The sequence below is a fragment of the Notothenia rossii genome, assembly GCF_949606895.1.
Source record: "Notothenia rossii genome assembly, chromosome: 3".
Classification (NCBI taxonomy): Eukaryota; Metazoa; Chordata; class Actinopteri; order Perciformes; family Nototheniidae; genus Notothenia; species Notothenia rossii.
In genome coordinates, this window is record NC_136901.1 from 96,193,252 (window position 1) to 96,219,944 (window position 26,693).

General features: G+C 46.5%; 2 protein-coding genes across 2 annotated transcripts in view; both read left to right on the forward strand.

Moving 5' to 3' along the window:
- Positions 1-17,011, forward strand: part of rnf130 (ring finger protein 130) — a 24,742-nt gene extending 7,731 nt beyond the window's left edge. Inside the window, 7 exon segments of the mRNA XM_079672846.1 lie at positions 523-773; positions 11,961-12,032; positions 12,302-12,384; positions 13,408-13,504; positions 14,382-14,455; positions 14,457-14,548; positions 14,801-17,011. Coding sequence (XP_079528972.1) covers positions 523-773; positions 11,961-12,032; positions 12,302-12,384; positions 13,408-13,504; positions 14,382-14,455; positions 14,457-14,548; positions 14,801-14,910 — 779 coding nt within the window. The 3' untranslated portion in view covers positions 14,911-17,011.
- Positions 17,012-25,379: 8,368 nt separating this feature from the next.
- tbc1d9b (TBC1 domain family member 9b) overlaps positions 25,380-26,693 on the forward strand; it is a 51,356-nt gene continuing 50,042 nt past the window's right edge. The window contains exon 1 of the mRNA XM_079672324.1: positions 25,380-26,186. Coding sequence (XP_079528450.1) covers positions 26,069-26,186 — 118 coding nt within the window. The 5' untranslated portion in view covers positions 25,380-26,068. The remainder of the gene's footprint in view (positions 26,187-26,693) is intronic.

Consider the following 26,693-nt stretch of genomic DNA (forward strand, 5'->3'; position numbering starts at 1 on the left):
GATCAGGTCTGGGTTCCTATTAAGATAAGATGATGTGGATCAGGTCTGGGTTCCTATTGGTTAGATGATGTGGATCAGGTCTGGGTTCCTATTAAGATAAGATGATGTGGATCAGGTCTGGGTTCCTATTGGTCAGCTGATGTGGATCAGGTCTGGGTTCCTATTGGTTAGATGATGTGGATCAGGTCTGGGTTCCTATTGGTTAGATGATGTGGATCAGGTCTGGGTTCCTATTGGTCAGCTGATGTGGATCAGGTCTGAGTTCCTATTGATTAGATGATGTGGATCAGGTCTTGGTTGCTATTGGTTAGATGATGTGGATCATGTCTGGATTCCTATTGGTCAGATGATGTGGATCAGGTCTCTGTTAGCTACACTCAGACATTAAACTGCTAGTTAGCCGTTAGCTCTTAGCCGTTAGCTCTTAGCTGCTGTTGGAGCAAGGATCCATTGAGTTGCATCATGATGCGTTGGTCCTGGTTCTGGTCCTGATCCTGGTTCTGGTTCTTTATTGATTTTCAGGTACCGGGGACACGGTGGCAGTGATGATCACAGAGGACTACGGGAAGGAGCTCCAGGCCCACCTGGAGAGGAACCTCACGGTTCTGGTCTCGGTGTTCGTGGGTCAGCGCGGTCCGACTAAGAACATCAACAGAGGCTCTCTGATGTTCGTCTCCATCTCCTTCATCGTGCTGATGATCATATCCTCTGCCTGGCTCATCTTCTACTTCATCCAGAAGATACGCTACACCAGCGCAAGGGACCGCAGCCAGGTTAGTCTAGCACATAGCTGACAGAGCTAACAGAGCTAACACAGAGCTAACACAGAGCGAACACACAGAGCTAACACACAGAGCTAACAAAGCTAACACGGAGTTAACACACAGCTAACACAGAGAGCTAACACACAGAGCTAACACAGAGCTAACACACAGAGCTAACACACAGAGCTAACACAGAGCTAACACAGAGCTAACACACAGAGCTAACACACGGAGTTAACACACAGCTAACACAGAGAGCTAACACACAGCTAACACAGAGAGCTAACACACAGCTAACACAGAGCGAACACACAGAGCTAACAGAGCTAACACAGAGCTAACACAGAGCGAACACACAGAGCTAACACACAGAGCTAACAAAGCTAACACGGAGTTAACACACAGCTAACACAGAGCGAACACACAGAGCTAACACACAGAGCTAACACACAGAGCTAACACACAGAGCTAACACAGAGCTAACACAGAGCTAACACACAGAGCTAACACACAGAGCTAACACAGAGCTAACACAGAGCTAACACACAGCTAACACACAGAGCTAACACAGAGAGCTAACACACAGAGCTAACACAGAGCTAACACACAGAGCTAACACACAGAGCTAACACAGAGCTAACACAGAGCTAACACAGAGAGCTAACACACAGCTAACACAGAGCGAACACACAGAGCTAACAGAGCTAACACAGAGCTAACACAGAGCGAACACACAGAGCTAACACACAGAGCTAACAAAGCTAACACGGAGTTAACACACAGCTAACACACAGAGCTAACACAGAGCTAACACACAGAGCTAACACACAGAGCTAACACAGAGCTAACACAGAGCTAACACACAGAGCTAACACAGAGAGCTAACACACAGAGCTAACACACAGCTAACACACAGAGCTAACACAGAGCTAACAGAGCTAACACACAGAGCTAACAGAGCTAACACACAGAGCTAACACACAGAGCTAACACACAGAGCTAACAGAGCTAACACACAGAGCTAACACACAGAGCTAACACACAGAGCTAACAGAGCTAACACACAGAGCTAACACACAGCTAACACACAGAGCTAACACACAGAGCTAACAGAGCTAACACACAGAGCTAACACACAGCTAACACACAGAGCTAACAAAGCTAACACGGAGTTAACACACAGCTAACACACAGAGCTAACAAAGCTAACACGGAGTTAACACACAGCTAACACAGAGAGCTAACACACAGAGATAACACAGAGCTAACACACAGAGCTAACACACAGCTAACACAGAGAGCTAACACACAGAGCTAACACACAGAGATAACACAGAGCTAACACACAGAGCTAACACACAGAGCTAACACACAGAGCTAACACACAGAGCTAACACAGAGCTAACACAGAGCTAACACACAGAGCTAACACACAGAGCTAACACACAGAGCTAACACACAGAGCTAACACACAGAGCTAACACAGAGCTAACACACAGAGCTAACACAGAGCTAACACACAGCTAACACAGAGCTAACACAGAGCTAACACACAGAGCTAACACACAGAGCTAACACACAGAGCTAACACACAGAGCTAACACACAGAGCTAACACACAGAGCTAACACACAGAGCTAACACACAGAGCTAACACAGAGCTAACACACAGCTAACACAGAGCTAACACAGAGCTAACACACAGAGCTAACACACAGCTAACACAGAGCTAACACAGAGCTAACACACAGAGCTAACACACAGCTAACACAGAGCTAACACAGAGCTAACACACAGAGCTAACACACAGCTAACACACAGAGCTAACACAGAGAGCTAACACACAGAGCTAACACAGAGCTAACACACAGAGCTAACACACAGAGCTAACACAGAGCTAACACACAGCTAACACACAGAGCTAACACACAGAGCTAACACACAGAGCTAACACACAGAGCTAACACACAGAGCTAACACAGAGCTAACACAGAGCTAACACACAGAGCTAACACACAGAGCTAACACAGAGCTAACACACAGCTAACACAGAGCTAACACAGAGCTAACACACAGAGCTAACACACAGCTAACACAGAGCTAACACAGAGCTAACACACAGAGCTAACACACAGAGCTAACACAGAGCTAACACAGAGCTAACACACAGAGCTAACACACAGCTAACACAGAGCTAACACAGAGCTAACACACAGAGCTAACACACAGCTAACACACAGAGCTAACACAGAGAGCTAACACACAGAGCTAACACACAGAGCTAACAGAGCTAACACAGAGCTAACAGAGCTAACACACAGAGCTAACACAGAGAGCTAACACAGAGAGCTAACACAGAGCTAACACAGAGCTAACAGAGCTAACACACAGAGCTAACACACAGAGCTAACACACAGAGCTAACACACAGCTAACACACAGAGCTAACACACAGAGCTAACACACAGAGCTAACACAGAGCTAACACAGAGCTAACACAGAGCTAACACACAGCTAACACACAGAGCTAACACACAGAGCTAACACAGAGCTAAACACAGAGCTAACACACAGAGCTAACACAGAGAGCTAACACAGAGCTAACACACAGAGCTAACACACAGAGCTAACACAGAGCTAACAGAGCTAACACACAGAGCTAACACACAGAGCTAACACACAGAGCTAACACACAGATCTAACACACAGAGCTAACACACAGAGCTAACACACAGAGCTAACACAGAGCTAACACACAGAGCTAACACAGAGCTAACACACAGAGCTAACACAGAGAGCTAACACAGAGCTAACACAGAGCTAACAGAGCTAACACACAGAGCTAACACACAGATCTAACACACAGATCTAACACACAGAGCTAACACACAGAGCTAACACAGAGAGCTAACACAGAGCTAACACAGAGAGCTAACACAGAGCTAACACAGAGCTAACAGAGCTAACAGAGCTAACACACAGAGCTAACACACAGATCTAACACACAGAGCTAACACACAGAGCTAACACACAGAGCTAACACAGAGCTAACAGAGCTAACACAGAGCTAACAGACAGAGCTAACACACAGAGCTAACACACAGATCTAACACACAGAGCTAACACACAGATCTAACACACAGAGCTAACACACAGAGCTAACACACAGAGCTAACAGAGCTAACACAGAGCTAACACACAGAGCTAACACACAGATCTAACACACAGAGCTAACACACAGCTAACACACAGAGCTAACACACAGAGCTAACACAGAGAGCTAACACACAGAGCTAACACACAGAGTTAACACACAGAGCTAACACACAGAGCTAACACAGAGCTAACACAGAGCTAACACAGAGCTAACAGAGCTAACACACTGAGCTAACACAGAGCTAACACACAGAGCTAACACACAGAGCTAACACAGAGAGCTAACACAGAGCTAACACACAGCTAACACACAGCTAACACAGAGCTAACACAGAGCTAACAGAGCTAACACACTGAGCTAACACAGAGCTAACACACAGCTAACACACAGAGCTAACACAGAGCTAACAGAGCTAACACACTGAGCTAACACAGAGCTAACACACAGCTAACACACAGAGCTAACACAGAGCTAACAGAGCTAACACACAGAGCTAACACACAGAGCTAACACAGAGCTAACACACAGAGCTAACACACAGAGCTAACAGAGCTAAACACAGAGCTAACAGACAGCTAACACAGAGCTAACACACAGCTAACACAGAGCTAACACACAGATCTAACACACAGAGCTAACACAGAGCTAACACAGAGCTAACACACAGCTAACACAGAGCTAACACAGAGAGCTAACACAGAGAGCTAACACAGAGAGCTAACACACAGAGCTAACATACAGAGCTAACACAGAGCTAACACACAGAGCTAACACACAGAGCTAACACAGAGCTAACACAGAGCTAACAGAGCTAACACACAGCTAACACAGAGCTAACACAGAGCTAACAGAGCTAACACACTGCTAACATAGCTAACACACTCTTAACAGAGCTATCAAACAGGGCTAACACAGAGCTAACACACATCTAACACACAGAGCTAACACACAGAGCTAACACACAGAGCTAACACACAGAGTTAACACACAGAGCTAACACACAGAGCTAACACAGAGCTAACAGACAGAGCTAACACAGAGCTAACACACAGCTAACACAGAGCTAACAGACAGAGCTAACACAGAGCTAACACACAGCTAACACAGAGCTAACACAGAGCTAACAGACAGAGCTAACACAGAGCTAACACAGAGCTAACACACAGAGCTAACACAGAGCTAACAGACAGAGCTAACACAGAGCTAACACACAGCTAACACAGAGCTAACAGACAGAGCTAACACAGAGCTAACACACAGCTAACACACAGCTAACACAGAGCTAACACACAGCTAACACAGAGCTAACACACAGCTAACACAGCGCTAACACACAGAGCTAACACACAGAGCTAACACACAGAGCTAACACAGAGCTAACACAGAGCTAACACACAGCTAACACACAGAGCTAACACACAGAGCTAACACAGAGCTAAACACAGAGCTAACACACAGCTAACACAGAGCTAACACACAGAGCTAACACACAGAGCTAACACAGAGCTAAACACAGAGCTAACACACAGCTAACACAGAGCTAACACACAGAGCTAACACACAGAGCTAACATAGAGCTAAACACAGAGCTAACACACAGCTAACACACAGAGCTAACACACAGAGCTAACACACAGAGCTAACACAGAGCTAACACACAGAGCTAACACACAGAGCTAACACAGAGCTAAACACAGAGCTAACACACAGCTAACACAGAGCTAACACACAGAGCTAACACACAGAGCTAACACACAGAGCTAACACACACAGCTAACACAGAGCTAACACACAGAGCTAACACACAGAGCTAACACACAGAGCTAACACACAGAGCTAACACAGAGCTAACACACAGAGCTAACACACAGAGCTAAACACAGAGCTAACACACAGAGCTAACACACAGAGCTAAACACAGAGCTAACACACAGCTAACACAGAGCTAACACAGAGCTAACACACAGAGCTAACACACAGAGCTAACACACAGAGCTAACACAGAGCTAACACACAGAGCTAACACAGAGCTAAACACAGAGCTAACACACAGCTAACACAGAGCTAACACACAGAGCTAACACACAGAGCTAACACACAGAGCTAACACACAGAGCTAACACACAGAGCTAACACAGAGCTAACAGAGCTAACACAGAGAGCTAACAGAGAGCTAACACACAGCTAACACAGAGCTAACACAGAGCTAACAGAGCTAACATAGCTAACACACAGCTAACACAGAGCTAACACAGAGCTAACACACAGAGCTAACACACAGAGCTAACACACAGAGCTAACACAGAGCTAACACAGAGCTAACACAGAGCTAACAGAGCTAACACACAGCTAACACAGAGCTAACACAGAGCTAATAGAGCTAACATAGCTAACACACAGCTAACACAGAGCTAACACACAGCTAACACAGAGCTAACAGAGCTAACATAGCTAACACACAGCTAACACACAGCTAACACAGAGCTAACACAGAGCTAACACACAGAGCTAACACAGAGCTAACACACAGAGCTAACACACAGAGCTAACACAGAGCTAACACAGAGCTAACACAGAGCTAACAGAGCTAACACACAGCTAACACAGAGCTAACACAGAGCTAACACAGAGCTAACACAGAGCTAACACACAGCTAACACACAGAGCTAACACACAGAGCTAACACAGAGCTAACACAGAGCTAACACAGAGCTAACAGAGCTAACACACAGCTAACACAGAGCTAACACAGAGCTAACAGAGCTAACACACAGCTAACACACAGCTAACACGGAGCCAGTGGCGGCGCCAGGGTATGGCTGGGGTGGGCTATTTTTTTTTTGGTGAACCGAAAAAAGAAAGGTTCATGTGTTCAGTGTTCCACAGGTATTGAACATGCACAAACTAGGGTTTCCCATTAATGTCCCGGCATATTCTTCAAAATGCCTTGCTGTAGTATGACCACCAGGAGACTCTTGATGTGTGTGGTGAGTTTGGTGGTAATAAGCTGAATAATAGTGAATATTATTGTATTCTCTTTTTTCGGAGTTGCACTTTGCAGACGGTCCCTGAGCACTCGTTTCTTCTCCGGCTGCGGATAGAGACCAATGTAATGTGTCCAGCTAGGAGGACGGCGCGTATTGGCTTTTTTTGATCAAAATGTGTAGTTCGTTGTCCTTACCGCGGTACTTAGGAGACGTCATTTGTGTCTGAATAACGTTTTGTTCATGAGTTATTGATCCGTGAAATCCGAATCAACCAATATCGTTTCAACTTTACTGAACCAAGCCAGAGGACCGTCTCATTTCGTAGACCGCTCGGTTTGCTGTTCCTTCACTTTATTTTTATATTTATATTCATGTATTTTGGACGAAAACTTAGCGTGAGGAAAGCAGACCCGGCGGCAGACATACATCTCTGGGCTGCAGTGGCGGCTCCAGAGTATCTGCTCTGGGTAATCTTTGGTAGGGCTAACCCATACAGGGGTGGGGCTCAAGTCAGTATTTGCAATGTAATTACATACACGCCCCCCTTGACAGTGAAACACCACGCGTGAGGTTTAGATTATTTCCCTGTCTCAATCCAAATTGAACTGTATGAAATAAAAAGGGCGACCTGGAGCCAATCCTGCAATTTCCCCTCAGGTGAAAGAGTTGACATGCTGAAAACCCAACCCCTGCAGGGGGGTCTGGGGATGAGCTGTGCAGTTTTCACCACCCTCTGTAAAGCCGGTTGAGGGCAGTGCAGCTGCCGTACCAGGCCGTGAGGCAGCCAGTCAGGACCCTCTCTATGGAGCACCTGAAGGTCAGGACCCTCTCTATGGCGCACCTGAAGGTCAGGACCCTCTCTATGGAGCACCTGTAGGTCAGGATGCTCTCTATGGAGCACCTGAAGGTCAGGATGCTCTCTATGGAGCACCTGTAGGTCAGGATGCTCTCTATGGAGCACCTGTAGGTCAGGATGCTCTCTATGGAGCACCTGTAGGTCAGGATGCTCTCTATGGAGCACCTGTAGGTCAGGATGCTCTCTATGGAGCACCTGAAGGTCAGGACCCTCTCTATGGAGCACCTGAAGGTCAGGACCCTCTCTATGGAGCACCTGTAGGTCAGGACCCTCTCTATGGAGCACCTGCAGAAGGTCAGGATGCTCTCTATGGAGCACCTGTAGAAGGTCAGGATGCTCTCTATGGAGCACCTGCAGAAGGTCAGGATGCTCTCTATGGAGCACCTGTAGAAGGTCAGGATGCTCTCTATGGAGCACCTGAAGGTCAGGATGCTCTCTATGGAGCACCTGAAGGTCAGGACCCTCTCTATGGAGCACCTGTAGAAGGTCAGGATGCTCTCTATGGAGCACCTGAAGGTCAGGATGCTCTCTATGGAGCACCTGTAGGTCAGGATGCTCTCTATGGAGCACCTGAAGGTCAGGATGCTCTCTATGGAGCACCTGTAGGTCAGGATGCTCTCTATGGAGCACCTGTAGAAGGTCAGGATGCTCTCTATGGAGCACCTGAAGGTCAGGATCCTCTCTATGGAGCACCTGTAGGTCAGGATGCTCTCTATGGAGCACCTGAAGGTCAGGATGCTCTCTATGGAGCACATGAAGGTCAGGATCCTCTCTATGGAGCACCTGAAGGTCAGGATGCTCTCTATGGAGCACCTGAAGGTCAGGATGCTCTCTATGGAGCACCTGAAGGTCAGGATCCTCTCTATGGAGCACCTGTAGGTCAGGATGCTCTCTATGGAGCACCTGAAGGTCAGGATGCTCTCTATGGAGCACCTGTAGAAGGTCAGGATGCTCTCTATGGAGCACCTGAAGGTCAGGATGCTCTCTATGGAGCACCTGTAGGTCAGGATGCTCTCTATGGAGCACCTGTAGAAAGTCAGGATGCTCTCTATGGAGCACCTGAAGGTCAGGATGCTCTCTATGGAGCACCTGTAGAAGGTCAGGATGCTCTCTATGGAGCACCTGTAGAAGGTCAGGATGCTCTCTATGGAGCACCTGTAGAAGGTCAGGATACTCTCTATGGAGCACCTGTAGAAGGTCAGGATGCTCTCTATGGAGCACCTGTAGAAGGTCAGGATACTCTCTATGGAGCACCTGAAGGTCAGGATGCTCTCTATGGAGCACCTGTAGAAGGTCAGGATACTCTCTATGGAGCACCTGTAGAAGGTCAGGATGCTCTCTATGGAGCACCTGTAGAAGGTCAGGATGCTCTCTATGGAGCACCTGAAGGTCAGGATGCTCTCTATGGAGCACCTGTAGAAGGTCAGGATACTCTCTATGGAGCACCTGTAGAAGGTCAGGATGCTCTCTATGGAGCACCTGTAGAAGGTCAGGATGCTCTCTATGGAGCACCTGAAGGTTGGGATGCTCTCTATGGAGCACCTGAAGGTCAGGATGCTCTCTATGGAGCACATGAAGGTCAGGACCCTCTCTATGGAGCACCTGTAGAAGGTCAGGATGCTCTCTATGGAGCACCTGTAGAAGGTCAGGATGCTCTCTATGGAGCACCTGTAGAAGGTCAGGATACTCTCTATGGAGCACCTGTAGAAGGTCAGGATGCTCTCTATGGAGCACCTGTAGAAGGTCAGGATGCTCTCTATGGAGCACCTGAAGGTTGGGATGCTCTCTATGGAGCACCTGAAGGTTGGGATGCTCTCTATGGAGCACCTGAAGGTTGGGATGCTCTCTATGGAGCACCTGAAGGTCAGGATGCTCTCTATGGAGCACCTGAAGGTCAGGATGCTCTCTATGGAGCACCTGTAGAAGGTCAGGATACTCTCTATGGAGCACCTGAAGGTCGGGATGCTCTCTATGGAGCACCTGTAGAAGGTCAGGATACTCTCTATGGAGCACCTGAAGGTCAGGATGCTCTCTATGGAGCACCTGTAGAAGGTCAGGATACTCTCTATGGAGCACCTGAAGGTCAGGATGCTCTCTATGGAGCACCTGAAGGTCAGGATGCTCTCTATGGAGCACCTGTAGAAGGTCAGGATACTCTCTATGGAGCACCTGAAGGTCAGGATGCTCTCTATGGAGCACCTGAAGGTCAGGATGCTCTCTATGGAGCACCTGTAGAAGGTCAGGATACTCTCTATGGAGCACCTGAAGGTCGGGATGCTCTCTATGGAGCACCTGTAGAAGGTCAGGATGCTCTCTATGGAGCACCTGAAGGTCAGGATGCTCTCTATGGAGCACCTGAAGGTCGGGATGCTCTCTATGGAGCACCTGAAGGTCAGGATGCTCTCTATGGAGCACCTGAAGGTCAGGATGCTCTCTATGGAGCACCTGAAGGTCAGGATGCTGGTTACGCGGCTGGCAATACATCAAACTTGCACACTCATTTGAAAAGGCATCCCCCGAACGTGAATATCACCGGTAGGCTTGGGCGGTATGACGGTATTACGGTATACCAGGGTATTTCGAAATCCCGTCGGTATGATTTTCAATACCGTGACGTCACAGACTGTGCGCCAATGCGTTTCATTCTATTACACTGAAACAGAGTTTTGACAGGGACGACATTGGTTGTAATGCACAGCACGCGCCAGCAGAGGGCAGGGGAGGGCAGTCGGTCTTTCCCGCTCTCAGAGCTCAGCACAGAGCTGAGATGAGCAAGATGGCGGCAGCATTGGCCGGCCCCGAACTCGGACAACCAGTAAAAAAGAAAAATGCCTCTGCGCCTGTTTGGGACTATTTTGGGTTTACTCGTTGCCAGTGACTTCATCCAGCACAACGAGAGACAGAGGCACTTCTTTGGGAATGTTTAAGACGGGGTGAGTGAGTGTTGACATTTTTTAATCCTATGCAACTGGTTGATGGTTTTGTAGTCGAGGTCGGACGGTTTTAAAAACGAAAGCATTTACGTGCTAAACATTCACGCGAGTAATCCAATGAATCAAATGGAAATAAGGTTTTTAACACATGCACGGAATAATATTGCCAAACTAGTTAGTGAATATAGCAAACTTTATTCAATAAGTCAAGTATTTACTCCCGGAAAATGTTTATGTTTGATGATATATTGTTAACTTAGCTCACTATGGAAACAACGTCAGACATCTACAAACGCGTCCTGTATCCGATCTCAAAATGTGCCATTTGCACAATGTGTCATGTATGCAGCCCTTGTTTTGCACTTGCGCGCACGTCGCGGCACTTTGCGAGCGTCTACCGGCTCGGGCTGCATTTTACACCGAACATATAATATACCGTTCGAAACATCTATTTGCCGCCGAGCGCCACTTCGCTCAAGTCGACCCAAGTCATACCGTCATATACCGTATACCACGGTATGATGTCAGCAAGGTATGACGGTATGAAAAAAATTATACCGCCCAAGCCTAGTCACCGGTACCAAAAGAAAAAAGACTGAAGTGCAAACCCAACTCCCGCTAGCATTTAAGCCTCCACCACTCGCAAAGAGTTCAGACCGAGCCAAAGCTATTACAAACGCCAAATCTCCTTATGTTGCCATGTTAGCAAAGCGCTACCTGGCTGTATCTGCTACCTCTGTCCCTAGAGAGGGTGTTCTCCACAGCAGGAGACATTGTTAGTGCCAGCAGATCTGCCCTTTCAGCAAGCAATGTGGACAAGTTCATCTTTCTTTAAACAAACATGAAAATACAATGACAAGCAAGTCCTAATGTCAGACTGGCTGCTTAGGTACGAGTACAGTACAGTTCAAATACAGGTTACTTCAGCTCATCGAAATGCTGCACCTTGATGTTTATTTTATTATATTTTGTATTTATTTGAGTGATTATTCACAGTTTAATAATAATTAAAAAAAATATATATATATTTTATGTTTTGTGATAATTGTTTCTGCTCTACCGAAAACTTACCGTGACCTAAAGACCGAGGTGCGTACCGAACCGAAATGTTTGTGAACCGTTACACCCTGACCCTGCAGTAATAGTACTCTGTGTATATATACCCTGCAGTAATAGTACTCTGTGTATATATACCCTGCAGTAATAGTACTCTGTGTATATATACCCTGCAGTAATAGTACTAACGTCATTCCTCTGTATCGCAGCGTCGTCTTGGAGACGCAGCGAAGAAAGCGATCGGGAAGCTGAGCACGAGGACGGTGAGGAGAGGAGACAAGGTGAGGGGCTGAGGAGAAGAAGTGAGCACGCACACTGTACTGTCACTGCAACCTGAGGGTGTGTGTGTGTGTGTGTGTGTGTGTGTGTGTGTGTGTGTGTGTGTGTGTGTGTGTGTGTGTGTGTGTGTGTGTGTGTGTGTGTGTGTGTGTGTGTGTGTGTGTGTGTGTGTGTGTGTGTGTGTGTGTGTGTGTGTGTGTGTGTGTGTGTGTGTGTGTGTGTGTGTGTGTGTGTGTGTGTGTGTGTGTGTGTGTGTGTGTGTGTGCTGCAGGAGACTGATCCAGACTTTAACCACTGTGCGGTGTGTATTGAAGCGTACCAGCTGAACGACGTGGTCCGCATCCTGCCCTGCAAGTGAGTCACACTGTGTTCAATATAGCTATACTACAATATATATGAAGTACATACAGCAGTGGCGAGCCGTCAGGCCCCCTAGGCCCCCTCTGAGGGCCGAAGGTATTCTACAAAATCATATTTGAAAACATTAAAAAAATTATTCTTTTATTTATATTTTTCATTAGTTTTACCAAAATAACTTGATTTAATTGTATTTGAAATAACATTTCCAAAGAAATAAATCCTTTGAATCTGCCTGTTCAGTTTCTGTTGGAATGTGAAGGGTTAAATGCCGTCTCTGCGGGTTATGTGAAGACGGGAGGGCTTGTTGGTCCCTCTGTACATTCACAGAGGGCCCGCTATAGTAACTCAATGAGAGAGTCATGTCAGATGACAGCACAATTGACCAATCATATCTTCCCTCTAAATGGGCGGGCTTTGTTTTCGCGGACTTTATGACAAGTTCCGCCCGCTGTGAGGTCTATGCAAGTGTATAAAGTGGAGCAGTGACGCGTCCTAAAACCCGGAAGTAAGCTGCGCTCGGGTTCCCGGGGTTCCCTCGACAAAAAAGCAATGGGATTTCTCCATAGGATTTAGGAAAATAGCTGGAAATAGGTATAAAAGTCACGGCTCGCCACTGACGTACAGTATATACTCAGGCATACATACAGTATATATAAAGTGTATAAATATGTGATCACATGACGCTGCAGACGTGAAGTTTACCTGATTCTAGAAACTCTCTTGATGGGGTCTCACTGACCAATCAGAGCAGAGAGATTCTCCCACAAAACTAAAAACACAAAAATAGAAATGTGCAGCTCCTCATCTGGAACCATGGGAACAGAACATAGACGTCTGCTGTATGGATATAAACGTGTGTGTGTGTGTGTGTGTGTGTGTGTGTGTGTGTGTGTGTGTGTGTGTGTGTGTGTGTGTGTGTGTGTGTGTGTGTGTGTGTGTGTGTGTGTGTGTGTGTGTGTGTGTGTGTGTGTGTGTGTGTGTGTGTGTGTGTGTGTGTGTGTGTGTGTGTGTGCACAGACATGTCTTCCACAAGGTGTGTGTGGACCCCTGGCTGAACGAGCACTGCACCTGTCCCATGTGTAAGCTGAACATCCTGAAGGCTCTGGGCATCGCGGTGAGTCATGTGACCTGTTGGTGTTTCAGGGGGGAGTCATGTGACCTGTTGGTGTTTCAGGGGGGAGTCATGTGACCTGTTGGTGTTTCAGGGGGGAGTCATGTGACCTGTTGGTGTTTCAGGCGGGAGTCATGTGACCTGTTGGTGTTTCAGGGGGGAGTCATGTGACCTGTTGGTGTTTCAGGGGGGAGTCATGTGACCTGTTGGTGTTTCAGGGGGGAGTCATGTGACCTGTTGGTGTTTCAGGGGGGAGTCATGTGACCTGTTGGTGTTTCAGGGGGGAGTCATGTGACCTGTTGGTGCATCAACTTTACTTAAAAGTGGATGCACCAACACTACTGCACTAACCCTCCCCCCCATGTATACTCTCTCTAACCTCCCCCCCTTGTATACTCTCTCTAACCTCCCCCCCCTTGTATACTCTCTCTAACCCTCCCCCCCTTGTATACTCTCTCTAACCCTCCCCCCCTTGTATACTCTCTCTAACCTCCCCCACTTGTATACTCTCTCTAACCCTCCCCCCCTTGTATACTCTCTCTAACCCTCCCCCCCTTGTATACTCTCTCTAACCCTCCCCCCCTTGTATACTCTCTCTAACCCTCCCCCCCTTGTATACTTTCTCTAACCTCCCCCCCATGTATACTCTCTCTAACCTCCCCCCCATGTATACTCTCTCTAACCTCCCCCACTTGTATACTCTCTCTAACCCTCCCCCCCTTGTATACTCTCTCTAACCCTCCCCCCCTTGTATACTCTCTCTAACCCTCCCCCCCTTGTATACTCTCTCTAACCCTCCCCCCCTTGTATACTCTCTCTAACCTCCCCCCCATGTATACTCTCTCTAACCTCCCCCCCATGTATACTCTCTCCCCCACAGACGGCCGTCCCCTGTGTGGACGGGCTGGAGCTGGATGTGGACCGGCTCCCTGTGGCCTCCAGCAGCCGCGCCCCCCCCCCAGGAGACCCCCCCCCCCATCAGCCTGGAGCCCCTCAGCCCCCCCCCCTCAGCCCGGAGGCCCTCTGACATCACCATCGCTGTCACCAGTACGTTCTCCTGTATTACACGATCAATACTTCATTCTGATTGGTCAATTCCTTCATTTCAGGTTATTCAGTCAGGGAGGCGTCGTTTTGAGCAGGACCGCAGACAGGGGGTCCTTCATGTTTTTATATCTGAGAACTGTGATATGCATAAAGACAGTACAACAGGAGACCTTTTATGTATTCTTATATATATATATATATATATATATATGCAGAGTGTGTCTGTGGTTCAGTCTGTGTTTGTGTCTCCAGGCGGAGGGTCCTTCTTCACCAGGACCTCCATGTCTCCTCTGGTCTGTGAGATGGAGCTGCCGGACCTCCAGAGCTCTCTGGACCTGTATGACGACGACAACAAGTCCTGAGGGTTCCTGTGGGTTCCCGGGGGTTCCTGAGGGGTCCTGGGGGTTTCTGAGGGTTCCTGGAGGTTCCTGAGGGTTCTGAACCCATGGAAGAACTTCAAACTGCATTAAACCTTCAGCCTGGATCAAGGTCTCAGTTCAAACCCTTGTGACTTTGTTTTAACCAGAGCTGGATCCTTTAATCCAGAGAACTGTGGACCAGGAGCCAGAACCTAAACCCTGTTCCTTAGGTGGATCTGAATGTCATGTTGCTGTTGATTTCCTTAAAACGTTCCCGGGAAAAGTTCTTGAATCCCTAAAAGTGTTCTTGTGTTCCTGGAAAAGAGCTCCTGAAACAGGCCCTGAATTCCTATGGGTCCTCTCAAAGGTTCCTGAGCACCTAAAAACTGTTCTTAGGTCTCCGGAAGACTTTGGCCATTCCTTAACAGGTTCCTGGAAAGGTCCTGAGTTTAAAAAATGTTTGCATAAAAAGGTCAAAAGTTCTTAACTTGGTTTCTTGAAAAGGGTTCCTGGGTTCTGAAAAAGGTTCTTAGGTTCCAGAAAACTGGTTTCTGGAAGAGTTCCCAAGCACGTAAAGAGGTTCGGTTGGGTTCCTCATCACAGAGGTTCGTAAAACATTTCCCAGGTGATACAGATGTTCCTGGGTTCTCTATAACGTTTCAGTTCCTACAAAGGTTCCCTGATTCTGGATGCTTCAGAAAGGTTCCAGAGTTCTTGGAAAACGTGTCAAAGGACCTGAGACGTTTTCACCTGAACAGACCATCAGGACCAGAACTCTAACAGGCCATCAGGACCAGAAGTCTAACAGACCATCAGGACCAGAACCCCAACAGACCATCAGGACCAGAACTCTAACAGACCATCAGGACCAGAACCCCAACAGACCCAAGACGACCTAAACCCAGAAGAAATGTCTGTCCCAAACTGATGTTCTGATGTTCTGATGTTTTGATGTTCTGATGTTCTGATGAACTGATGTTCTGATGTTCTGATGTTCTTATGAACTGATGTTCTGATGTTCTGATGTTTTGATGTTCTGATGAACTGATGTTCTGATGTTCTGATGTTCTGATGTTCTTATGAACTGATGTTCTGATGTTCTGATGAACTGATGTTCTGATGTTCTGATGTTCTGATGTTCTGATGAACTGATGAACTGATGTTCTGATGAACTGATGTTCTGATGTTCTGATGTTCTGATGTTCTGATGAACTGATGTTCTGATGTTCTGATGAACTGATGAACCGATGTTCTGATGAACTGATGTTCTGATGTTCTGATGTTTTGATGAACTGATGTTCTGATGTTCTGATGTTCCACGTCTGGAGCCCAGAGGTTCTTCAGCGGTCTCGACCTGAACAGAGTTAAACTCCTGTAGCAATAATTAGGTTTAAAGGAAAGGTCCAACACTTCAGAGAACCTCCTGTCTGTCCTCACAGAGCTGAGTCAGGTCTGTCCTCACAATGCTGAGTCAGCTCTGTCCTCACAGAGCTGAGTCAGGTCTGTCCTCACAGTGCTGACTCAGGTCTGTCCTCACAGAGCTGAGTCAGGTCTGTCCTCACAGTGCTGACTCAGGTCTGTCCTCAAAACGCTCCTCCTATTGGCAGACAGACCTGAGTCCTCTCCTCCTATTGGCTGACAGACCTGAGGCCTCTCCTCCTATTGGCTGACAGACCTGAGGCCTCTCCTCCTATTGGCTGACAGACCTGAGGCCTCTCCTCCTATTGGCTGACAGACCTGAGTCCTCTCCTCCTATTGGCTGACAGACCTGAGTCCTCTCCTCCTATTGGCTGACAGACCTGAGTCCTCTCCTACTATTTGCTGACAGACCTGAGTCCTCTCCTCCTATTGGCTGACAGACCTGAGGCCTCTCCTCCTATTGGCTGACAGACCTGAGGCCCCTCCCCCTATTGGCTGACCGACCTGAGTCCCCTCCTCCTATTGGCTGACAGACAGGGGGTGGGCGTGTCTCTGAAGTGATGGACAGCTCCTTCATGTATTCTGCAGCTCTGAGTATACTGGCTCCTTATATAAACAGCATTATAGAATATACTGAATATAACCTCACTGTGTACTTCCCCATTAAAGTACTCTAACCTGCCAACGCCTCCAATTACTCTCCAGGTACTCAGTACACATACTCAGTACAAGTACTCACCAAGTACTTAGTACACATACTCACCAAGTACTTAGTACACGTACACAAGAAGTACTCAGTACACATACTCACCAAGTATACAGTACACATACTCACCAAGTACACACTGCAAGTACACATACTCACCAAGTACACACTGTAAGTACACATACTCACCAAGTACACACTGCAAGTGCAGAGTACACATACTCACCAAGTACACAATGCAAGTGCAGAGTACACATACTCACCAAGTACTTAGTACACATACTCAACAAGTACTCAGTACACATACTCAACAAGTATACAGTACACATACTCTCCAAGTACAAACTGCAAGTACACATACTCACCAAGTACCACTCACCAGGCTCTGCACTTTCCCTCCTCACCTCATACCTCAAAGACCGCACCTACAGGGTAACTTGGAGAGGATCAGAGTCCGACCCTTGTCAATTAACTACAGGGGTCCCTCAGGGCTCTGTTCTTGGTCCCCTCCTCTTCTCCTTGTACACAAACTCGCTCGGATCTGTCATTAGCCCGCATGGTTTTTCATACCACTGCTACGCTGACGACACCCAATTAATTCTGTCCTTTCCCCGCTCAGAGACCCAGGTCGTCGCACGCATCTCTGCTTGCCTAGCAGACATCTCTCAGTGGATGTCTGCTCACCACCTCAAGCTCAACCTTGACAAGACTGAACTGCTTTTCCTTCCGGGAAAAGATTGTCCCACTCTTGACCTAACAATCAACATCGGCCCCTCTGTTGTTTCCCCGACTCAGACTGCAAGGAGTCTGGGTGTGACCCTAGATAACAAACTGTCCTTCACTGCAAACATCTCTGCTACAACCCACTGCTGCAGATACACTCTTTACAACATCAGGAGGATACGTCCCCAGCTGACCCAGAAAGAGACGCAGGTTCTGGTCCAGGCTCTCGTCATCTCACGCCTAGACTACTGCAACTCCTTCCTGGCTGGTCTACCTGCATGTGCCATCCGACCTCTGCAGCTCATCCAGAATGCAGCGGCTCGTCTGGTCTTCAACCTTCCTAAATGTTCCCACACCACGCCGCTCCTCCGCTCCCTTCACTGGCTTCCAGTAACTGCTAGAATCCACTTCAAGACACTGGTACTTGCGTACCATGCTGTGAATGGATCTGGCCCTTCCTACATCCAGGACATGGTTAAACCGTACACCCCAGCACGTGCACTCCGCTCTGCATCAGCCAAACAGCTCGCTGCACCCGCACTGCGAGGGGGACCCAAGTTCCCATCAGCAGAAACACGTGGGTTTGCTATCCTGGCTCCAAAATGGTGGAATGAGCTCCCCATTGAAATCAGGACAGCAGAAAGCTTACACATCTTCTTCAGACTGAAAACTCATCTCTTTGGACTCCACTTCCAGAGATAGAATTACTAACAAAGCACTTATATACTAATAAAGGGCTGGCTTATCTAAAGCCAGTTGAGTAGCACTTGAAATGTTTGGCTCTATGAAACCTGATGAACTTATATGATTCAGTTTTCTTCAAGTTTGTATCTTGTTGGTCGAATGCACTTATTGTAAGTCGCTTTGGATAAAAGCCTCAGCTAAATGCAATGTAATAAGTACACTCTGCAAGTAATCAGCACAAGTACACACCAAGTACTCAGTATAAGTACTCAGCAAGTACTCACAGCGTGTACTTATCTGCATTGCTCTTGGTCTTCACTTAAAGGTGGGGTAGGTAATTTACTTCAGAAATACTTGTTATATTCCATGGAATGCTCTTGACATCCCGTTAGCAATGAATACATTAAATACTTTGACAATAAATACATTGCTATCACAAGTTGTGCTGGTGATAAACTGTACTAGTCTGTGCTTCTGCACCTTCTCTTTGTCGGGGTAGTAAACTAGATAGGCGGGGCTTCCCTTGTCATGCCCTACAGAATGTCCTTTCTCACACCTAGTGTCTAATTTTCCCCTGTCCTGCTGGTACGCATAGCACACTGCTCCAAACGTATGCATCCTAGCTAAGTTACACTTTTTCCCTGTCAGTGCTGAATATGGCGTAGTGCCCGTGTGCTTATTAAAACACCGGTTTCTCTTATGTGCTGCTTCCTGAATGGCATAGTGCCACAGGTTTTTAGGCAGATCGCTGTCAATAAGCATACATCTGGCCATTTCAAAAAGAGTGCGCCCTTCTCTTTCAGCTGTCCCGTTCTGATGTGGGGAATAAGGACAAGACGTCTCATGTCTGATCTTGTTCTTTCTCAATAGTGTCTGAAACTCCTTACTCCCATTATCTGATCTAATGCATTTCACAGTCCCATAGGGAGCTACATCTGCCAGATACTTCTCAGTGGCTTCAACTGCGTCACTCTTCGCTTTCAGGTAATAAACAAACACTGCCCCTGTACACACATCTGTAAGTGAGTGCATATACTTGAAGCCATTTATGGACTCGTTAACTGGACCAGCTAGATCAGTTTTCACCAACTCAAGTGGTGTGTTTGCTTTATCGGTCGGATCTCTTTTTCTCGTTTGGGTAAACTTTCCATCTATGCATACTGTACAATCTTTATCAGGCTTACGCTTTGCACCCTTAATATGCATACCTACAGTTACATCCTGCAGCTTTAAAACATCCTCATAATTACAGTGACCCATAATCTAATGCCACGTTTGGATATCATGGCTGACATGACACTTATCTTCAACATCACACTCTGTTTGCAAATAGTACATTTTCTTACATACATAAATGTCAAACCTGGTACCATCCGGTAACATCAGAGCATCTTTACCTTCGTCGAAGAACACCTTGGCGCCGTTAGCTGTAGCAGACTTCACGGAAAAGAGTTCTTGGGGGTACGATGGGATGTATAGTGCGTTCTTCAGGGTCATTTTACACCGTCGTCCCTCGCTATCTATCAGACACATCTCTGCTTCTCCTCTGCCGTGCGCCACCCCGAAGGTGCGCCTCCCGCCTGCCAATTCCATGCTGTGTCTATCCGGCTTGAAGGTGATGTCAAAAATCTTGAATTTGTTCTCATCGTTGATGATGTGGGACGACGCTCCCGTGTCCACGATCAATCCTTTTCTGTGGGTCTGTAGTTGTTGTCTCTGTAGGCTGGTCCCTTTAGCTTGCACTTTGAGGGTGTAGTCATCTCCTTCCGCAGCTTCTCCGGTACCACCTGGCATGCTCGCGCACCGAGCGGCATCACCGTGGTCCCTCTTTGTGCACGCTTTGTCTGTGTGCCCCTTGCTTTTACAAAAGCTACACCAGACTTTCTTTCTGCAGTCATCTTTTTGATGGCCTTTCTCTCCGCATCGCCAACATGCGCCGACGCGTTCTCCGTCTTTTGGCGGGCTTTCTCTTTGTCGCTGCTTGGACCCTCAGCAACCTCTCGCTCGTCTCGTCTGAGGCTGGGGCTGAATCTTCTGAGGCCTCGAAGTTCCTCAACTTCGCCTTGAACTGTCCCAACGTTACTTCAGTGTCATCGTGTGTCACCATTAGTGTGAACGGCTTGTATTTTTTGGGTAATCCCCGCATAACCATCGCCCTCATTAGTCCCTCACTTGGTGCTTCTCCCGCGCTCCTGAGTGCCGTAATGAGCTGCTCAGCTCGGATGTACCCCATGATGATGATGATTGATGATTGATGATTCCACCACGGCGTACCCGAGGGCTCTGTGCTTGGCCCCCTTCTGTTCACCATTTACATGCTCCCCCTCGGCCAGGTCATCCGACATCATGGACTCAATTTCCACACCTACGCTGATGATACCCAACTGTATCTCAGCACCACTCCATCCTCCCAGCTCCACCCTCAGTCTCTCATCAACTGCCTGCATGACATCAAAACGTGGATGTCTTCCAACTGTCTTAAGCTGAACAGCAATAAAACAGAGCTCATGGTTGTGGCACCCAAGGCCCTGCTCCAGAAGGTTGGTGACTTCGTCCTCGAGGTCGACGGCTGCTCCATCTCCCAATCTCCTGAAGCCCGCAACCTGGGTGTCATCCTCAACTCCACCCTTTCCTTACATTCCCACGTCAAATCTGTGACCAAATCGGCCTTTTTCCATCTAAGGAACATTGCCAGACTCCGACCATCACTCTCGGAGTCGGTTGCCGAAACCCTAGTCCATGCCTTTGTCACCACCCGCTTGGACTACTGCAATGGTGTCCTGTTCGGGGTTCCCAACAAAACCCTGGACAGGCTCCAGTATGTCCAAAACTGTGTTGCTAGGGTACTCACACACACAAAGCCGTGGGAGCACATCACTCCCACCCTCATCCACCTACACTGGTTGCCGGTCAAGTCCCGCATATCCTACAAAGTCCTCCTCCTTACCTACAAGTCCCTCCATGCCCTTGTCCCCCAGTACCTATCGGACATCCTTCACCCACATGCCCCACCCCGGAACCTGCGGTCCTCAGACTCTGGCCTGCTTACCACCCCCCGCACCTAACCCTAAAGTTACGGTGCTTATTAAGCTTTTTAAAACGTATGTGGTAAGTTGCCAAAGTGCTTTGTTTTGAACGTTCATCACTATTATAATCAAAAAGAGAAATATGAACGTTAGTTTTTACTGAAATGATCAATCAATCATCAATCAATGTTTATTTATATAGCCCAATATCACAAATGTTACATTTGTCTCAGTGGACTTCACAGTTTGTACAGAATATCAGTATGACAATACGACACCCTCTATCCTTAGACCCTCTGTCCTCAGACCCTCTGTCCTTAGACCCTCTGTCCTTAGACCCTCACATCGTACAAGGAAAATCTTCCGGAGAAAACCCACAGTTTAAAGGGGAACATGGGAGAAACCTCAGGGAGAGCAACAGAGGAGGGATCCCTCTCCAGGACGGACAGACGTGCAATAGATGCTGTGTGTAAATCGAAAAGATAATACATTTACAACATAGGTAGACCAAATGTTTGGAAATGCATGTGTCTATAATAAGAAGATGAATCCACGAGGATGTCAGCAATCTTGTGGGAGCCATCCGGGAAGTAGTATGATGAGAGTCTGGCAGGACTGCAGAGACAGGTTCAGCCACGACTCAAAGTCCAGGACTCAGATCCAGTGCTCAGGATAGAGGATCCAGGACACACGACCACAGCAACAGGATCAGCCACGACTCAGGATCCCGGCGTATATATGGACACAAAAAAGAGATTTGGGGGAAGCTGGGTTGATCGGAACATGAGAGTACACAGGTACAGACAGACAGGAAGACGGAGTGAGGTGCCCCACCCCCCAACAGTCCAAGCCTATAGCAGCTAAACTAACGTGTCTACATACATGCACTCCCTTAGGATAGGTTGAGGGAAAAGGGTAGCAAGTAAGAAGTAGGAAACAGAGGTGGAGAGGCACACGCAGGGAGAGAGGTCCCCACTGGAACCTGAACTGGTCAGAGGTAGGAGTAGGTCAGTGGCTACATTCCACACTCCCCGGCCGGGCTAGGCCTCTCTGCAACCTGTTACCCTCTAATAAACCTCCAGAGGTCAGAGAGGGGAAAGGTTTGGATAAAGTTTTAAATATAAGATCTAAGTTTTTAGGATTGAAGTGAAAGAGTAAGAACTCAAATGTATAGGTGAAGAGGCACAACGTGTCTACGTCAATGCACTCTTATTAGATTATTTTATTTTATCACAATAAGCTTTATCAAAAAGGAAGGTCTTAAGCGCACTCTTAAAAACGGATAGGGTGTCTGCCGCCCGAACACAAACTGGAAGCTGATTCAACAAAAGTGGAGCTTGATAAGAAAAGGCTCTGGCTCCCATTGTACTTTTAGAGACTCTAGGAACAACCAACAACCCTGCATTCTTGGAACGCAATGCCCTAGTAGGACAGTAGGGTATAATGAGTTCTTTAAGGTAAGATGGCGCCTGCCCATTAAGGGCTTTGTAGGCCAGAAGAAGAATTTTAAATTCTATCCTGTGTTCTATAGGGAGCCAGTGTAAGGCAGCCAGAACAGGAGTAATGTGGTCCCTTTTCCTAACTCTGGTTAGTACACGAGCTGCAGCATTTTGAATCAGCTGAAGCGACTTGACTGACTTCTTGGTACACCCTGATAATAAGGAGTTACAATAATCCAGCCTTGAAGTAACAAATGCATGGACTAGTTTCTCTGCATCGTTTTGAGGCAAGATATGCCTGATTTTTGCAATGTTACGTAGATGGAAGTAGGCGGTCCTTGAGATTGATTTTATGTGGGTGTTAAAGGATAAATCCTGATCAAATATAACACCAAGATTCCTTACATTCTCACTGGAGGCCAAATTAATGCCATCCATAGTTAGTATATCTTTAGATCATTTGTCTCGTAGATTCTTTGGGCCAAGTTCAATAACTTCAGTTTTGGTCGAGTTTAACATCAAAAAGTTTAAGGTCATCCACGTTTTTAAGTCCTTGAGGCAGTCTTGAATTTTATTTAGATGATTAATTTCATCAGGCTTGATTGATAAATATAGTTGAGTATCATCCGTATAACAATGAAAGTTTACAGAATGATTCCTTATAATATTGCCGAACGGAAGCATATATAGGGTGAACAAAATAGGTCCAAGCACTGAGCCCTGTGGCACTCCATGGCTAACTTTGGTTTGCGTGGAAGATTCATCGTTGACACGTACAAACTGAGAGCGTTCAGATAGATAGGACCTAAACCAGCCTAAAGCAGTTCCCTGTATGCCAACTAAGTGCTCTAGTCTTTGCAATAGGATGTCATGGTCGATAGTATCAAATGCAGCATTAAGATCGAGCAAGACAAGAATAGAGACAAGTCCCTTGTCTGAGGCTATTAGAATGTCATTAGTGACTTTAACCAGAGCTGTCTCTGTGCTATGATGTGTTCTAAAGCCAGACTGAACATCTTCAAATAAATCATAGTTTTTTAAGTAATCAGCTGTTTTGCGACTGCTTTCTCAAGAATGTTTGAGAGGAATGGAAGATTAGAAATAGGTCTATAGTTGGCTAAAACCTCTGGATCGAGGTTGTGCTTTTTAAGAAGCGGTTTTATCACTGCTACTTTGAATGATTGTGGAACATAGCCTGATAATAAAGACATATTCATCATATTTAATAAAGAAGTGCTAATTAATGGAAAAACTTCTTTTAACAGCTTAGTTGGAATCGGGTCTAAGATACACGTTGATGGTTTAGAAGAGAGAATCATTGAATTTAATTGTTCAAGGTTTATGGCTGAAAAGCATTCTAGTTTACTATCTAGTGTAATATTAGAACTTACGTTTCCGGGAGCTGTTGATAACACTATACTGGTCAAAGGCAAGAGGTCATTGATTTTGTTTCTAAGAGTAACCATTTTATCGTTAAAAAAGCACATAAAATCATTGCTACTGAGTGCTATGGGAATAGAAGGCTCAGTCGAGCTGTGGCTCTCTGTCAGCCTGGCTACAGTGCTGAAAAGAAATCTTGCATTATTCTTATTCTCATCTATTAATGAAGAGTAGTGTGCTGCTCTCGCTTTACGCAGTGCTTTCTTATATTCATTGAGAGTAATATGCCAAATTAAACGAGATTCTTCAAGCTTAGTGGAACGCCATATCCTTTCAAGTTGTCTCGACTTTTGCTTTATTTTGCGGGTTCCGACATTATGCCATGGAGCTAATCTATGTTGTTTTATTTTCTTCTTTTTCAAAGGAGCAACAGAGTCTAATTTTATTTGCAGCGCATCTGCGAATTTATTATCAAATAAAGTCAACATTTCACTGAGCTGTGTGGGGTTTGCTCAACTTTTAAAAGATGTTTGAATGGTGATATACACAGTGATAGATGTTAAGGACTAACGTTTTATAAAAAATACATTTGTATTGATTTTAAGATCTTTTCATCAATCATACGTATTGGGATCATTCGTATTAATGTGGACCGGAGGGAGAGGGTGACGAGCAGAAGTTTCACTTTCCTTTTTTATTTCAATTCCAGCTTTGGTCATTAAGAATATGTTTCTCTGTTGTCCACGTTCATAAAGCATAACACAACAGCATCAGAGCACGGTGCAGAGTCTCTAGATGAGTCCCTCGTTCTTATTAAACATCCATGTTGTAGTCCTCTGTATAGAACACTGTAGTTTCCATAGTGTCACCACAGCAGCAGACGCACACAATGACGTCCGCTGGCGCATCATAAACACGTCAGATAGTGAAAGTGCATTCGGATTCTCTAAAGTACTGCAGTCTCTTTTCTTATATCCTTTTGAATTCTCCTATCCACTATCCCTTAACCCCGTGACGTTTCACTCAGAGGTCAAGGAATAGGAGATAGGCTTAGAATTTAGGAGCTGATTTTTGGATTATCGGAACGCAACCCCGGATGTGGGCCCACAGAGCATGCGCAGTGGAGTTTCCCCTTAAACCCCGCCTCTGATCACCCGCTCTGTCAATCAGATTAATGGAGAGATTAAATAACTCTAATTCAGCTTTAGGTGCATTGTACAGCTTTTATACTCTAATGATTTAAATAAGGGAAATACAATAATTCATACCGTGGAGTTTATTTAGTTTAAAACAAATCATCCGCTGATTAACACACGTCTCTTTCTCAATGTAAGTCAATAACGTCCCCGAAGCTGTAGTTCCACCGTTTCACCGCTCCGGACATTCAACGGGGGGTTTATGTTGTTCATTTATTTATTTTTTATTCAATAACATATTTCCTTGGGGGCTGGATTCATTCCATACGTACATGAACGTAATGATGCAGCGTGACGTGATGATGCAGCGCCAGACCCGGAAGTGATGTTTAGTCAGCTGACTGAAACAACAACAACATCAGAGGAGCTCCGGGAAAATAACGGGAATACTGCTCCTTAGTACCGGGGATACTGCTACTTCCTCCCGGGGATACTGCTCCTTAGTACCGGGGATACTGCTACTTCCTCCCGGGGATACTGATCTTTCTTAGTACCGGGGGTACTGCTCCTTCTTAGTACCGGGGAAACTGCTCCTTCCCTCGGGGGTCTCAGAGTGGTCCTCCTCCCTGGTTCTCCCCCCTTCTCTCGATGTGGATTTCCCCGGAGGAGGTGCTGCTGGCCGGGCCTCTGTGGGTCTCTGAGCGGGCAAACCCCTTCTTCATCCTGCAGAGGAGGAGAGGACATGGCCGAGGAGGGGGGCTGTCCGGTGAGTACAAGTACTCAGATATTGTACTTGAGTAAAAGTAAAGTACACAGAAAAGTACTGCATTCAAAATGTTCCTCAAGTGAAAGTAGAAAAGTATTCTCATCAAAATATAGTGAAAGACAGTAAAAGTAGTGATTGTTTGATTGGTCCATTTCAGAATAATAGATATGATATGTTTTATAATGATTGATGATTAAAGTGTTCTCAAAGCTGGTAAAGGTGCAGCTAGTTTGAATGACTTTTTATACTGTTATTACTAAATACTAAGTATTGATCCTGTGTTCTGCAGGTCTGCAGGTGGTGTACATACTAAGTATTGATCCTGTGTTCTGCAGGTCTGCAGGTGGTGTGAATACTAAGTATTGATCCTGTGTTCTGCAGGTCTGCAGGTGGTGTACATACTAAGTATTGATCCTGTGTTCTGCAGGTCTGCAGGTGGTGTACATACTAAGTATTGATCCTGTGTTCTGCAGGTCTGCAGGTGGTGTACATACTAAGTATTGATCC